Below are 15,910 nucleotides of genomic sequence, written 5' to 3' on the forward strand. Positions count from 1 at the left end.
TATTTTGGGTGCAGGGCTACTCTACTTCTATAGTCTATCAGAGCCACATGCGTTCTACTCTCAGCTACACATGAAACACACACATTATGGTAGGGGGTGAGTACTCATGGCCACCCCAGGACCTTCCACCCAGGCACCTTCATACCACTATGCCTACCCCACTGTGCCTGCCTGCACCATATTGGGCTGCTCTATTCCATAAGGTTCGATGCTGTTCCCAACTCCATCTCAGAAGGGAGGTGCAAGTCACCTCTGCTCTCCTCCTGCTGGCTTATGCCTTCTGATTTCCTCAAACCTATTCCAGTTTTTCCTCCCCTTCACCCCCTCAAAGCACTGGAACCAGGTTGGGAATCTATAGTGAGGCTCCTTTCAATGTCTAAGCTCCTTTGCTCCTTCTTTCTCCCAACCCCTACAGGGTCATGATCTCTCTTGGATTGGGAAAATTCCCTAGCATTTATCACTTCTTTTTCTAAACCTACTTTTTATGGAATAAACTTTATAATCTGAATCCTTCAGATCATTGGGCCTCAATAGTCAAAATCTAGGTTTTTCAAACACAAAGAAAAAGTTTTCTCTCAAACTATTGTTTCTGTCTTGAATTTCACTAGTCCATTTTAAAACTCAAAATCATGGGGTCCTCATAGTTTTCTGTGAATTTCTCTTGTAACATCCTCTTACCCTGGAGCAATGGATGCCAAAATCTAATATGAATGAATGAGTGCATGGGATAGAGAGAAATCATCAGGTACAAACAAAACAAAACAAAAACAGTTCTTAATATACCAAAATATTATCTCACTGCAAATGGAAGCTGCCTAACACCTTAATTTAGTTTCTCTTTAGTTGTTTGGCCTAACTCATTTTCTAGTTAATGACTTGAAAGACTGACTATACAAATGGACAATGGCCAGACCATTTATAACAATAGGACTTTGATCCACAGCCTTTGTGGTAACAAGCCAAAGAAGCTAAACCACCATCTCTGGCTGCCATCAGAATGATTAGGACTTGGTTAATATCTGCCAGCTTCCCAATCTCTTACCAACTCTCCCCCTTCCAACTCAGGACCAACCAGAGAAAGCCAAACATGCTCCCCGTACCAATTACTTAGGATGCTCTGCTTCTAGTTGGCTGGCCTTTTGGTTAGCTCTCCTCTAGGTCCTCTAGGCCAACAACCTCCAATCAGAGAGCACCTGAAGCCTTTCTTTGTTTTTCTACTATGAAGCTTTCCCACTCCCACGCCTGCCTTTGAGTCTCTGCCAAATGCAAGTGATGGTGGCTGACTCCCTTGCTCTAAATAAATAGCCTTTGTTCTCATTTGGGTGGTCTTCTTTTATTTCCACAGGCTTAATACACATAAAGCTGTTACATTCAGACATTCACATTGATTGTTGAGCTTCACATATTTTTTGAGCATAGAGATGTTTGGAATGAATAAATACTGGACTTTGATTTCTGCTTTTATGGATAAGAATTAAAAATTACAACTTAAAATGACTTTTTCCTTAAATTTACAGGTACTGGTATGCTTGCCTCAATGGGTATAATTGAAATGTTCTTGGAAATATATATGAAAATCCCATTTTTGTAAATTAAAATGATTATATTTTAGCAAATTACTGTTTAAAAAGACCCTATTATACATTAATTTGAAAATGAAGACCATTTTTACTATGCAGGTGATTGCTCTTCATGTGTCAGGTTTCCTTAAATTGGCACACATTTGTATTAGTCTGTACATATAAACCTAAGTCTATAATAAAATAATAGTGATCTTCAGAAGAGTAAATAATGCACATTTGTACATAGAAATTTGTGCTGTTTTATTTTTAGTTCACTTTAATAGACATTATGTGGTCATCACAACAACATCACAAAGTATAAATTACTGTTTTCATTTCACAAGTAGAGAAATGAAGAGTAAGGTAAAATGACTTACTAGTAAAAGGATGAAGCCCCTCATTCTCCTGCAAAGAACCTTGAGTCTGTTGGAAGCTACCAGATGGAGAGCTTCTTATATCCCTGTGACTGAAGGAAAGCTCCCATTCTTCTGTGAAGGTTGTGGTCTTTATCTTGCATGGCAAAGGGGGTGAGGATGCTCTTGGCACAGGAAGGCAGGAAGGGGACCCCACTCAGAGGTGTGCCCAGCTGGGTTAAGTTGGTGTTTAATAGCAGAGCTAATGATGGCCAGATGACTCACAGACACAAATAGTGTGGTCAGAAAGAAACTTAGGCCTTCCCATGCAAAGGAGGGTGACTTTCCACTGTGCATTTGTCCACATTGCCCTTAAAATAAAATCCTGATCCCTTACCATGGCCAACAGGCTCTTTATAATCTAGCCTCTGCAGTACTTCTTTTACTACTTCTTCTACCATTCTCCTGCTCATTCTCTACATTCCAGATACCTTTCAGTTTCTCAAACATGCTGAGCACCTCCATTCTTCAGGTCCTTTAAAATTCTGACCATCACCTTTTTCTCCCAGATTCCAGGATCTCTACATGGGTAGTTCCTTCTCATCTTTCCTGTTTCAGGTCAAACTTCTCCTTATAGAAGTCTTTCATGACTATTTTAACTAAAGCAGACCCCCTAACCCTTCACCTCCCCTCTATCACCTTGTCCTTTTATGTCATCTGTCTGAATTTAAAATTGCCTTCTTTATTACTTGTTTGCTTGTCTATTGTCCCCTCTCCAGACTGCAAGCTTTGTGAGGTTTGGGAACTCGCCTGTCATGTTTGCTGCTGGATCCCAAGCACCTGGAACAATGCCTGGGCCCTCAATACATATTTGTTGAATAAACAAATGAATAAATCATGAACCCCAAATGTGAATGTGATGACAGATTTTTTCTCCAGAAAAAATGCACTGAAAGTTTTGTACGTAATTTCAGGAGGTTCCAGAGCCCTGGAAGCTCATCTATAGACACCTGCTTAAAACCCCTACATTATAGTTATGCTGTTTCATAATGTTCTTTTTGAAATTGATTCTGGAACTTTGTTTTTTGCAATTAAACATGAGCATGAATTTTGAAAGTTTATTTTAGGTGGAATATAACAAATCACAAGCCAATCACTGCTCATTGGCCTTGAATAAAATAGACCCCCAATATTTATATTAATGGGTCCTAATGACCATATTTTAATGAATTTAAGATGCTTTTGTGATACAAACATTAAATGCTCACCCATATCCAGTTTTCCCTCCTTTGTGGGACTTGGGAGGATTAAACTTTCCAGCTTTCGTAGCAGGTGGGCAGAGCCATGTGACTAATTCTAGCCAATGATTGGAAGGAAAAGTGGCATATGTTACTGCAAGGTTGGAGCATTTAATTGGTGGTGTGATATCCTCCAGGGCTCTATCTTCCCCTAGAATAGTGACTGTGGAAGCACATGTTGATATGGAAGGGCAGTACCAAGCCATCACATGGAGGAGAACTGCTCTGGAGAGTCACAGAGATCTTTAGCTAACTTTGTTTGAGCAAGGAGTATAAACCTTTTTTTGTTTTAAGTCCCTGAGATTTTCTGATGATTTGTTATTGCAGCATATCCCAACATAATCAACACACCACTGATTGTTTGGAAAATGTGCTGTTATTTTTATATACCATTGAGACAAAAGATGTCATTTATAATTGTAAGAATTCAATGTAAGATGCATCATAATCTTAGAGATGTTAAAATGTGAAAAATATGGGCCTTAGATTAGATAAAATACAGATTGTTAAAGGAATTCATTAAAGCAGATTAGCATAGTATCAAGAGCTCCAAGGCTAGAGTTGGGCAGAAAAGTATGGATTCAAATCCCAATACTTACTACCTTGTATCTTAGTAGCTTGTGTAAGCCTTAGTTTCTTCTGTGAAATGGGGATAATAGAAGTGACCTCTCAGGGTTTTGCGAATATTAAATGCAATAATTCCTATACCACGTTCAGCATAGTAATTATTTTACATATTTTAGTCACCATATTTGGTTAGATCACAGAGCTTGTTTAAGATAAACATTATTTTCAAACAACAATACAGGAAAACTTTTTAAGTTTGTGATTATGTCATACTAATTATTCTATCTAACTATCTAACTATATTTTTGTACCTTTCCCTGCTCTCCTCAGCCTCTGGTAACTATCATCCTACTCTCTGTCTCCATAAGTTCAATTGTTTTTAATATTTAGTTCCCACATATGAGTGAGACATGTGAGATTTATCTTTCTGTAATCAGCTAATATTTATTGATTTCTCACCAGGCATGAAGACTGGGTCTCTGAGTTAAGTGTCCTTGGAGATAACAGTGAAACAGATCTGGACGTTAAGGGCCCAGGGCAAACCACTCTGGGGTCTTCCCATCTTCTCTCTGTGTTTTCCAGGTGAATCCGGGTGGAATGAACATCAAGACAGCCTTGAAGAATAAAAGAAGTCACAAAAATGTATCTGAGGAATGTATGAAAGATCAGTCTTATACATATTTTGGTAACTGGTGGGTGTAATAGAGGGAAAATTGAGGACTAATTGTATGTCTGGACCTTTGGGTGTGGGGGGGGTGTGTATGGGGGAGGGAAGAGAACATGAGCTTTGATGGTTGGGGAATGTGAGGATAAGTCACGTAGCAGAAGTGTGACTCTTGGAAGACATGTATGTGTATTGTTCCTGCCCATGTAAGGTTATACTTTTATGGATTATGAAGTTATCCAGGGAACATTATTTGACTCATGGCATGTCCATATTCATAAAGCAGCTACTCTTGTCATAATTGCCTTTATCTATAGTACATTTGAAAAAAACCTAAACCTAGAGCCACTAACAAGGTTTAACAATCATTACTTCTGAAGTTCATTTTGGACTAAAAGTTTTCCTCATATATACTTTCTGAGCTTTCATTCTGTCACCAAAGATGAGCATTGTGGATTCCAATACAATGCTGTCACCTCAGTTTTCTGGAGGACATATGCTTATGAAGGAACAGGTGGTTGTTTAATATCATTATTTTTATTAAATGCCTGAATCATCACAATGTAAGTCATTTTCTTTAAAGGAAGTATAGCTGCCTCTGAATATAACTCTGGGCTACAATTTACCTTTTCTGTTTATTTTATTCTTAACTTGTGAAACTGTATCTCAGGACTTGGGGTATGTAACTTAGTATTTGATATCCACTGACTAACAGTAAATCAATTATAATGATTCTGGCACCAAAGGAAACAGAGGAGACTTAAATGTATTTCCAAAAGACAAAAAGCTTCTTTTTGTATACAGTTTACAACATATGTTTTCACAGTTTTAGAATATTCAAAAGTCCAAAAAAAGTTTTCTCACTATATTCCTCATTAAAGTCCAAGAGGACAAAACAGAAAACAACTAACTCCAACCCACGTATTATTTGTCAGATGTTTTGGATGAAATTCAGATTTAAAAACCCAAAGACTCTCTTGTCCTCTCCTCCTCCCGGCAACAGCATTAGGGAGATATTCCCTACTGCAAAATACACCCACACTCACACACTTGTGAATGTTGTGTTATCATTCCAGGAGTGGGGGGAGTGTTGGTGCCAACAGGTTTGGGCTCCTCTCAGCGTCACTGCTGCATGGGTCGTCGTAGGTCCGCTGTGGTCTACTGAGGTCTGCCAAACCCGGCCAGAGGACTTGGGGCTCACAACCTGGGTGTACTGGGGATTTCTCTGAGAGACTCTTGGGAAAATCTCGATTAGAGCCCGCCTATACCGAAAGGCGCTCCCTTTAACCTCATCAATCTCTCTTGACTCATCAGCGTCCCTGCTAAACGTCCTAGGAATTTTAACTTTTCCTCCGCTCAAGTGTTTTGAGCGGACCCCTTGCAGGTGCAAAGGAAGCTTAGCTCGCTCTGGCCTCCTGGTTCACCCCGGATCTAGGGAGCCATGCAGGGCAGAGCGCGGCTTCCCTTCGCTTCCCCTGGACAAGCAAGAGATGAAAAGGGGAGAGGAGGTGCTCCAACTCTCTTGGGTGCAGTCCCAGATATTTGTAATTTGGCGTTTACAAAACAAAATGACGCTACAATGCAAACTAAGCAACTTGGAGGTGCTCAGCCCTCTTGGGTACCTCCCAGATATTCCTAACTTGACGTTTAAGAAACAAAACAATGCTAACATGCAAATTAGGCAATGAAATATCCAGAATGAGCCTCGTCTGACAGGCCAAACTGAGATTTTAATGGAAATCTTACTCATATCCCCACACTGAATTCATTCTATCTCTTAAGTACTTTAGAAAATTGTGTAATTTTAAGTCCCACCACTGTCATAACGAACACTCCACAATAACACACAGTGGAACAATGGACACCCCCATATCGCATTGTGTCAGGTAATTACAAAGTGTCTCGGCGCGGGAAAGCAAAGCCGGGAACATCAATGTGTCTTCTGCAGCACGTAGGAGCGTTTGGAACCGCGTATCTCACGGAAACCTAATCAAGCAGTTCACACTAGTACCTCAACCCAGGGAGAGAGACAGACGCAATCCGACCTTGGCCCCAGGCGTGGACAGAGAGGGCCAGAGAGGGGACGTGTGAGCGCAGAGGGAGCGAGAACCGCTCCGTGGAGGGCAGATACGGGCTGGGAAGTCGTGGGGAGAAAGTGCAACTGGGCAGGGAGGGGAGGATCCCGCCCGGGCGTGGCGAGGGTGTCCGGGCTCCCGGAGAGCGGAACCCTACGCGGGACCTTGCGCTCCCAGCAGCACCCACTCAGCTCAACCTTTTGGGCTAAACTCAGGACACCCGGATAAGGGTGCTTGCGGGATCAGGGGTAAAACTGTTACTTTGTAGCAGCGCGCGCGCGCGTGTGTGTGTGTGTGTGTGTGTGTGTGTGTGTGTGAGAGAGAGAGAGAGAGAGAGAGAGAGAAAGAAGCAGGAGGAGAGAGGTGGAGAGAGAGAATACAAGAGAGAAAAGAAAGATCGGGGGGCTGAAGGCCGAGATGTCCTACTTCTAAGTGGTTCTCTGAGAGGCAAAAGCTTCCTTGCAAGCGCAGTCTGAGGCCGCGCCACGTTGGGGAGGGGCTGGGCAGGGCGCGGGGACCTCTCCAAGGGGCCTCCAGCCTCTGTGCACTCTGCGGTGGCCCTCGGAGGGGGACACTCTATCCTGGCCGCTGGGGGCGGGGGGAGGACTGTGGTTTCCTTCCCCCGAGACCCCAGCACTGCAACCCAGAGGCGGCGAGCTCAGTCTGCCTTCCCCGGGGAAAGCGGCCCACGACCTCAGGTCCCCGCGCCCTCCCATCCCACAACCTCCTTCCTTCACCCCCATTCATTTTTCCTCAGCAGCTTCTAGGACGGGCTCAAAAACCAACTCCAACCCCCTCGCCGAGCCCACGTCACGGTACTAAGGATAAGGGCTGGGGTTGGAGCGGGCGCCAACGGCCGGGCGGTGTCGCTGAGAGGGGTCGGCCGCGGGGGGCGCCGCGTCCGGACCGTGCCCGCCGCGGATGAACAGGCGGCCGCGGGCAGCCCCCAGAGCCGCGCAGCATCCGCGTACACAGTGACGGTGGAAGCCACGCCCGCTCGGGAGCCGGGGGGCTGTCCTAGCCCCCCCACCTTTCCTCCTCCCGCCGGCCCCCTCCCTGCCCCGGCGCCCTCCTCCCCCTCCTCCCCGCGCCGGCCCCCGGCCCGCCCCCGGCTCGGCTCGCGGGAGGCGCTGGGCGCCCGGGCTGGCGCGCTCTCCCGGGCTCACACACATCCGCGCACGCACGCCCCGAGCAGCTCTCTCCGCGCCCGGCCCTCGTCCCCCTCGCCCATGCAGACGGACAGAGCGACGGAAGATGGCTGACGACTCCGTGGGGCACCGAGGATGCAGCCCGGCGGCGGCGGCGGCGGGAGCGGCAGCGGCAGCGGCGGCGGCAGGGGCAGCGGCAGCAGCGGCGGCGTTGGCGGCGGCGGCGGCGGCAGCGGCAGCGGGAGCAGGAGCAGGAGCGGCGGCCGCGGCATCCCCGAGACTCCCCGAGCTCCCTTTCCCTCTGACAGCCACTGACGTCCTCCGCCGCTAGAAGAGACCCCGCTTCTCCGGCGCCTGCCTTCCCTCCCCCTCCCAGCCCCAGCCCCGCCAGCACCGCTACCTCCGCCAGCTTTGCCACCATCAGCACCACCTCCACCACCACCGCCGTCGCCACCGCCACCACCGCCGGCGGCGGCAGCAGCCATTTCATCTCCACAGAAACCAGACACAAAAACATGGCAGAAATGGAGAAAGAAGGGAGACCTCCGGAAAATAAAAGGAGCAGGAAACCGGCTCACCCAGTGAAAAGGGAGATCAATGAGGAAATGAAGGTATTTTTGGACCTCGGGCTGGGGAGACGGAGCTCTTTCTGACGCCCGCTCCCTTTGCGCCGTTGTGTGGATTCGGGGGGTCCAGGGGCGCGCTTGTCAGTTTCCGTAGGATGCCCAGAACGCCTCCGCTCCCCCTCCAGGTGTAAGGCAGAGGCCAACTCGCTGTCTGCATCCCCGAAATTTGCCAACGTTAGATTGATTGTGGGGGGAAGACCACATACTATTTAACCTTACAAACCCCAGGCTGGCACAGGCGCGTTTCGGGAGGAGGGCACCAGGGCCAGGCGGCGGGTGGGCATGATGAAGAGGCTCTCCTCGCGGGCGGTGTAGTTTTTTTCCCCTTCTTCGGGAATCATCCTTCGGGTCCCTCCAAAGTTAGGAGTCACCCGGCCGAGGCACCCCGGTGAAGCTCGATTCCACCCTCCTTCCCATTTCATCCCCCCGCTCCTGGATCCCGCTTCTTCCCAAGCGGTCAGCCGCGACGGTGTAAAGAGGCTGTCAGTGCCCAGCGAGTTGCGGCCCGAGAGGCGCAGGTCTGGGTACCGTCCTGACCGCCCGCTCGCCTCGTCCGCCCCCGCCCGCTCCTCTTAATCGGCTGCCTCCGCCTCCCGCTCGCCTCTGCATGCCTCACTTCCCAGTTGAGCAGACCCCGGCAAGCCCCGCTGAGAGAGAGCTGTCTGAGGGGCGGCCTTCGCGGGGCGCCTGCCCATTGTTCCGAAAGGCAAGCCCGGAGTCCTCCCGTCGAAGTCGGGCTCCCCGCCAGGCCAGCGGTGCTCCAGAGGTGGCGAGCGCAGCAGCCTTGCGCTCCAGCTGTTCGTGTTAGCGCGATTGCACGAGAACACCGCTCAGCTCCGGACCCCTTCGTCGCCCCCCACTCTCTTATTTTCCATGAAGTTGCGGCTTTTGCCTAGGCAAGAGTTTTGTTCTGTGTTGATTTCACGAGTCTCTCTTGACTTTTTGAAAAATTTATTTTATTTATATAGTTTTCTTTTTCTGAGTTACGAAAAAGTAGCAGGTTTGCATTCTGCAGTCTTCTTGGAGTTCCCCATCTTCTGCATAGAATCCTTAATACTGCCAGGTGACTTGGTCAGTTTTGGTTAAGTTTGTATTTAAAAGACAAATTGGATGAAATGGTGTGCAACTAAGTCAAATTTATTGCACTTTGACGTTTTCTTCATTAGAACAAGCATATTCTATGAGAGTGCCTCATATGAAGCCCAGGCTTAGAGGGGTACACATCTGTATGTATGTGTACCTAGGTGCATATGTTTAGCTTTGTCTTACTCCTAGAAATGCCAGTGGCAATTTAAGTTTTGGAATTAGTGCTTTTATTTCTGGGTGAGGAACTTAGTGCTTGGAAGCATGAGATGCAGCATCAGAACAACAGAGAGTTAAGGAAATCAATGCCATTTCTTGTGATGGAAACCACCACTGATTCCAGTGATAGGTGTTTTTTGTTTTTTGTTTTTTAAGACGAGAAGAAGTTGTCTTTCGATGGGGATGGAATTCAAACAGTCTACAATAACCATTCTTCCTCACTTACCCTTCCCTCCTGTCCTGCATTTCCAGATTACTTTTCCATTTCATTTTAGATTGAGAGTGGGGGAAGGGGAAAGAGGTGAAGGCCACTAGGAAATCATAGCGTGCTCTGGCCCTTTAAAATGCTGCCTAATGTGATCTATATGGATGGCAGCTTTTAAGTTTCATAGGTTCTAGAGTTACAAATTAGCTAATTTTAATCAAAACATGTGAAATGTTATCCCGGCTGGATATAAAGGCTGACTGTGCTCGATGCTTGGGGCTCGCGTTGTTGACTTTGGCTGCAGGCGCACTCCGTGGTTTGGGAGATAGTTGTCCTTCTACAGTATAACAGATGTTTGTCTGAACTGGTGAGGAAGAAACAAAAACAACATTGTGTGAAGGGGAAAAATTACACAATTTTAGCCGATGCTTCAGGACTAAGTATGGAATTAACCTTGGTGCACAGAATTTCCTCTTTTGAAAATGTTATTTTTCTTCCAAATCACCACCTACTATTGTGAGTTTTAATCCTCATCATTTCAATCCAGAGTAGCATTAAATAAGAAGTTTTACACAGCAGATCATTCAATTGCTTCTAGGATTGGTATTTTCTCTCCAATTTGGAACAATGTAAAAGACCCCTGAACAAAATTTTCAGTCATGTTCACGCACACCATGCTAGCAGGCCTAGTGGAATTGTTTAGTAGGCATTCCTCTAATATAATAGCACCAAAAGTCCTCATTAAAAAGGTAAATTCTTAAAGTCAAAACATGGAAGGGTTATTTTTAACTCATTAATATTTTTCTGCTTTTAATATTAATAACCACATCAACAAGACCCCTCCCAAACCTCATGATATTATTACCCCTCCGGCTCCCTGAACCTGAAGTATAGAGTAACATAACAAGTTGGTTGCCCTGTATAAAAATGTGTGCAACAAAATGTCACCGAGAACACAATGTGGCCTTGTGCAGCTTCATATCGGTGCCGCTGGAGCTGCCTGGCTGTGTTTGCCTTCATCTGAACGGCTTTCATCTGGACCAGTGTAAACTAAGCCCTGGTAAGTAATCACTGCCCGGCAGAAAGAAAGGAATGTATACAGCTAGCGTGGCCTAAGCTGTAAAAACGGAAACCTGAGCCCCCACCTCGGATCACATATCAAGGCTTGAAGGTAGGGGAAATGAAAGGGGGAAAGAGGAGAGAGCAAATGGAAAAGTCAGTCTGGGAAGTGGAGGGTCAGGAGGAGGCCCCCCTTAGGGAGATTTGGCTCAGGGATTAGGGAATTTTATCGTGGTGTACAGTGACCTACTCGGGTTTCAACACTGGTTGGATTGAGTTGCTTCTCTGTGAGCTGAAAGAAAAAGGACTGGTGTGTATGTGATTTTTTTTCCCCTTCGGGTAATAGAAAGGACATTGGTACAAGTGTCTATTTTAAGTACAGCAAATGCAGGGCACTGAGAATGAGCAACAAAATTGCCTCATCACAGAGACTTCCTTCAAGATTTCCTAACTGAGATAGTCACATATTTATTTAAAAATGGAGAAGACAAACTGGCTGAGGTTTAGCTGACACCAGTAATGGCTTTGGAGATTGTCTTCATGTGGCTGAGAGCTAATGTTGGTTGCTGTTTCACTAGATCAGATATTGAGTTACATTTTCGTTATCACTGGTTTAATGTACATGGCAGTTGTAACAAATTTAAATTTGATACAATATAATTTTGTGTGTGAAAAGTACATGACTTGGCATAGCTTACTTATAGTGTACTTCAGTGAAAATATCTTCAAGAAGAAATGTTTAGCTCACTATGACCTTTACAATGTTTTTTTTTTTAAATCTTTCCTTTTCTTCTTCCTTTATTCTGTTTTTTCCTTATAAAAAGATTGGTTATCTTACTGTACTTAGAATTACTATGCCATAATTAGTGACTAATAGGATTTTAAAACATATGACGGTGGTACAATTTATATTTGGACTGTTTGGTTTCTAAAGTAAATATTATGATTGTATCTAATGTAATATTTCTCTTATATACTGTTAGCTCACATATATCGTAATAAATAAATGTCAAGAGGGAATTCTGACCTATGGAAGGGTTAAGTAGCTTCAGTAGTTCATCCTGAACATGGTAGATACAATATAAAAGCCAGTAGATGTGTAAGTGTAAATATTTGTGTAAGGGAAATATTGTTGCATTTGAGGATATATATTTTGTGCACATAGATCTTTTGTGATCAGTAGCTAAAAACAATAATACAACTAAAAAAATCTAAACTATGAGTAGAGATAATGAATCAGATTTTTATCTTTTAAAATGCTTTGACAAAACCAACATGATTAGATCAAGCACTCCATCCTGGAAACTTTCCTAAACAAACCATAATTAATGCACTTACAATGTTTGACTTCTTTATCAATTGCTAAACTACTGGATAATCTGTACTAAATGTCATAGGGTCTCTCCTTTGCTAAAGAAGTTTTCTGTCTATAAATATTCTCAGTAAGTAATTTGTACCTAAAATTATGCTTCAGTCCTGATGCCTACAGTTTGAGTCAAGCACATCTGTTAGAATTTAATAGTAAACCTACCACAAGATTTTCTAGTTTGGTTTCTGATGATTTTGATTTGGTATTAAAAATGACCTGTGTCAATGGCATAGACAATAAAGCAAGTTGCGGAGCTGAGCTGGTGAGATAAATAGCTTGACATTACAAAAAAAAAAAAAAAGGAGAGAGAGGAATCACAGTGTGGATTGGAAAAGTCACCATGTTTAAGGTTGACATCAGTTCATTACTAAAACAGGTATATTTTAAGTTTTGCTGCTGAAACTCTATCCTGATGTCAGAAGCAGTAAGTCTAAGGAACTTAGAAAGTGGGCTTGGGACCAGATCCTGCTGTGGCGTTCACAAATTATGTCAGACCTCCTCTGCTGAGCAGTGGCCTCAGGTGTGCCACGTGGCAGGGCTGGGGCCTAATGTCAGTGGAGACATAGCCCTTGCCTCTTGGGAGCAGGTATAGGATGTTCCTGAGACCTCGGCTTTGCTCTCAGTTGTCCTCCTCAAGGCTCCAGGCTAAACCCATAGATCCCGAGAGGGCGTGCAGAGCTATGCATTATAATGTCTTTAGTGAGGCGGGTGATGGGGGGTGTTTCTGGGAAGAATCTCTTTCTCCATCTGTGAACTGGTATGATGTGTGGTAGGCACCATTCTCTAAGCCTTATACAACTTGCAGGTTCCAGAGACGAGGAAATGGAAAGGAACCACTCCACTTCCTCCCGAATCTGAAATAAACATTTGAACTAGAAGAAAATGAGTCTGACAGACTCATTCCCTTCTGCGTTTCCTGCCTCTGTGCTTGCCAAGCACTGCTCTGAGAAGCCAAGCCTTACTCTCCTTGTGTGAAAGATAGACTTATAGAAACCAAGAGGTAACAGAATTTTTAAAGCAAAGTCAAAAACAGGACCTCAGAAAAGGGCAACTAGTAGTGAGCACAAGCGGCTATTTAAAAAGGAGAGTTCCAGGAAAAGATAGTCTCTTGGTAGGGTGACTAGAGTTTTTATGTCTTTATATCTTCTAAGGAAAGTTCCTTTTATTTACTGAGTTTTTATACTTAAAAAAATTATTGGAAGTAGTAGAAGGTGAATCATAGAAATCCCTGAAGTCTAAAACTTCCTCTAGTGAAATGGGAAGTCAGCCACACTTGCACTCTCAAGCTAATAAGATTATCAAATATTTTCCTAAAAGAGAGGAGATATTACAGGGTAGAAGAAGGAAAAAAAAAAAAAACCGAGAGTACTTTGTTTTTCATAGTGCCAATTGAAACATGTAAACAGACATGAAAGCATGTGGTAAGTGAGATTTGCTGAATGTATATTTTAGGATCTGTAGACTGATAGGTGTTAATATCTCTTATATAACCAAAGGTCCGTGGAACTCTGTATGCTTTAAAGCCAATGGCTTTGGCGCAGACAGGAAAACAATGTAACAAGTCTGGAGGATTTTTAAGGCAGTTCTGCAGCTGTGAAATGACACAGCTGCACACAGCTGTACACCTGCCATGCCTGCCACAATGTTAGCCTGAGGGCCAGTATTCACAATTCCACAGCATTTGTTTGACCCTTTTGGGACATTTGATGTCCTGGCAGCAGACATCAACGTGGGACATGATTGTCTGCTCTATGTCACAACAAGACAATAACACACTGTAGATTTTATATGCGGAACCACACGATTTGGGTTTCATATGCCAATTATATAGCCATCCAATTTAGAATATATCAATAAGTTAACAAGACTTTTTTCTCTGGCCTGTTCTTAGCCGGAGTTATGTATTAATGTTAAGATGTGTACTTTGCATTAAAAATCGCTGTGTTGTGGCTGAGAACAATGCTGTAAAATGAACCAAAATGGAGTACACAGACCATCTTCAAAGGATTTCAAGCTAGAAAGCTGTAGTTCAGATAAAAGCAGCAGGGCTCAATGTATAAAGTCTGCACCAAGAATGGGAATAGGGCCACTTTTATTATTTCATGCATACTGATGACCCTCTAGTGGGTCATCCATGGGGCAGTGGTTCATCCTTACTATACCATCTGATCCAGTGGGATCATGAATGTGGAAGTACTTTGTAATCTGTAAAGGGCTCTTCAAATATTTCCTTTACGTTATTTGAATTTTACCTCATGACCTTTTGCTTGGCAAAACCATAAAATAAAACTGATCCTCTGGGTCTATGTTAAGAGAGACAACTTAGACTCAGCCCTGGGCCAGGCCTGGGAATAGAGCTAGAAACTGACATGCAACCAAGTTCAATTCCTGGTTCACCCTCTGGAACTTGAACAAGGCTCTGCCTCTCTTTTGCAGATTCCCTTTCTTTTTCTCTACCACCAAGTTGAACGATGCTTAATAGAAGTCTACCGCAGGAGTCAGTCAGAACACATGGAGATGGAAAGGAAGATAAACTATTTTCCAAAAATAACCATCATTCTATTATTCATAACCTTAACCATCAGACATACTAGCATTTTTTTTCCTGCATTGTAAATTGGTCAGGATTGGGAGTTTCCTTTTCCTTTGAAAGTATTTCTCACGTGCTCCACTATCTTGGATGATATGTGTCAGAATGTTTTGAAATTAAGTAACGTAACTGACAGAACCTTTTTATTGTCATTAGCACCGTGAATATACCTTACGTGTTGTCTGTGAGACTGTGTTAATTAATTTCTAATTTAAAGTAGCTTTATTTTTATAAAAATAATACACGGACATGCTAAAAATAGTAGAATAAGCAATAGAAATAAGCAAAAAGAAAAACAAAGCCTATAATTTTCCCACCCAGACGCACTGTCAATACTTTGATGTATGTTTTTTCATGCCCTTTTCTGTGTGTGATATATACGTTTTTATAAAAACAAAAATGATCTCATGCTATACTAACCTTCCTTTTAAAACTTAATATACTGTTAATAGCTTTTCATGGCAATGAAAATTTATCTGCAGCATATATTTTAGTGACAAAATAGTATTCTATTATATGACTAAACTATTATTTATTTAACCAAATTCCTATTTGGCATTTAGTTTATTTCTAAGAAAACAGCACTGTGATAAACTTTCCTGAACATGCGTATTTCTGTATCTATTTTCCTAGGACAGTTTCTATAATACCTAGAAATAAAATTGCTGAGTCAAAGGGTATATAAAAACTTTAAGGCTTTTAATGCATAGAGTCATATTACTCTTTCTAAAAGTTGTATCAATTTAAATTCTCACTAGTATGAGAGTGCTCACTAGCACTACATATTATATTTTTTAAACTTTTACATATTTATTTTTAGAATCAGGTTTTCCTGCATTTTGTTTGATCATTTCTCTGTATTTACGCATTTAGAAAAATATTTGTGAATGTATCCAAATGTATTAGCACATTTATTGAGTGCATTCTAAGTGCCAGGCATTGTGCTAGGTGAGGCATAAAATGAAATAAAAGGTTTCTGCTCTCACATAACTTATAGTGTGTGGAATAGATGACGTATTTTACCAGAACTGGGACTTGGAGTGAAAATGAGAATTATGTTTGTAGGGTTTGGGGAAGGCATGACTTTCCCCT

At 43.4% G+C, this 15,910-nt stretch overlaps 1 protein-coding gene across 2 annotated transcripts in view; it reads left to right on the forward strand.

Annotated features, from left to right (window-relative positions):
• The first annotated feature begins 7,669 nt into the window (after nucleotides 1–7,669).
• LOC123633128 (sine oculis binding protein homolog) overlaps nucleotides 7,670–15,910 on the forward strand; it is a 160,954-nt gene continuing 152,713 nt past the window's right edge. The window contains exon 1 of one of the 2 annotated variants that reach the window (XM_045544120.1): nucleotides 7,670–8,278. In XM_045544120.1, coding sequence (XP_045400076.1) covers nucleotides 8,183–8,278 — 96 coding nt within the window. In that variant the 5' untranslated portion in view covers nucleotides 7,670–8,182. The remainder of the gene's footprint in view (nucleotides 8,279–15,910) is intronic. The other variant, XM_045544119.1, reaches the window with a different exon arrangement.

The sequence above is a fragment of the Lemur catta genome, chromosome 2 (genome assembly GCF_020740605.2).
Source record: "Lemur catta isolate mLemCat1 chromosome 2, mLemCat1.pri, whole genome shotgun sequence".
Classification (NCBI taxonomy): Eukaryota; Metazoa; Chordata; class Mammalia; order Primates; family Lemuridae; genus Lemur; species Lemur catta.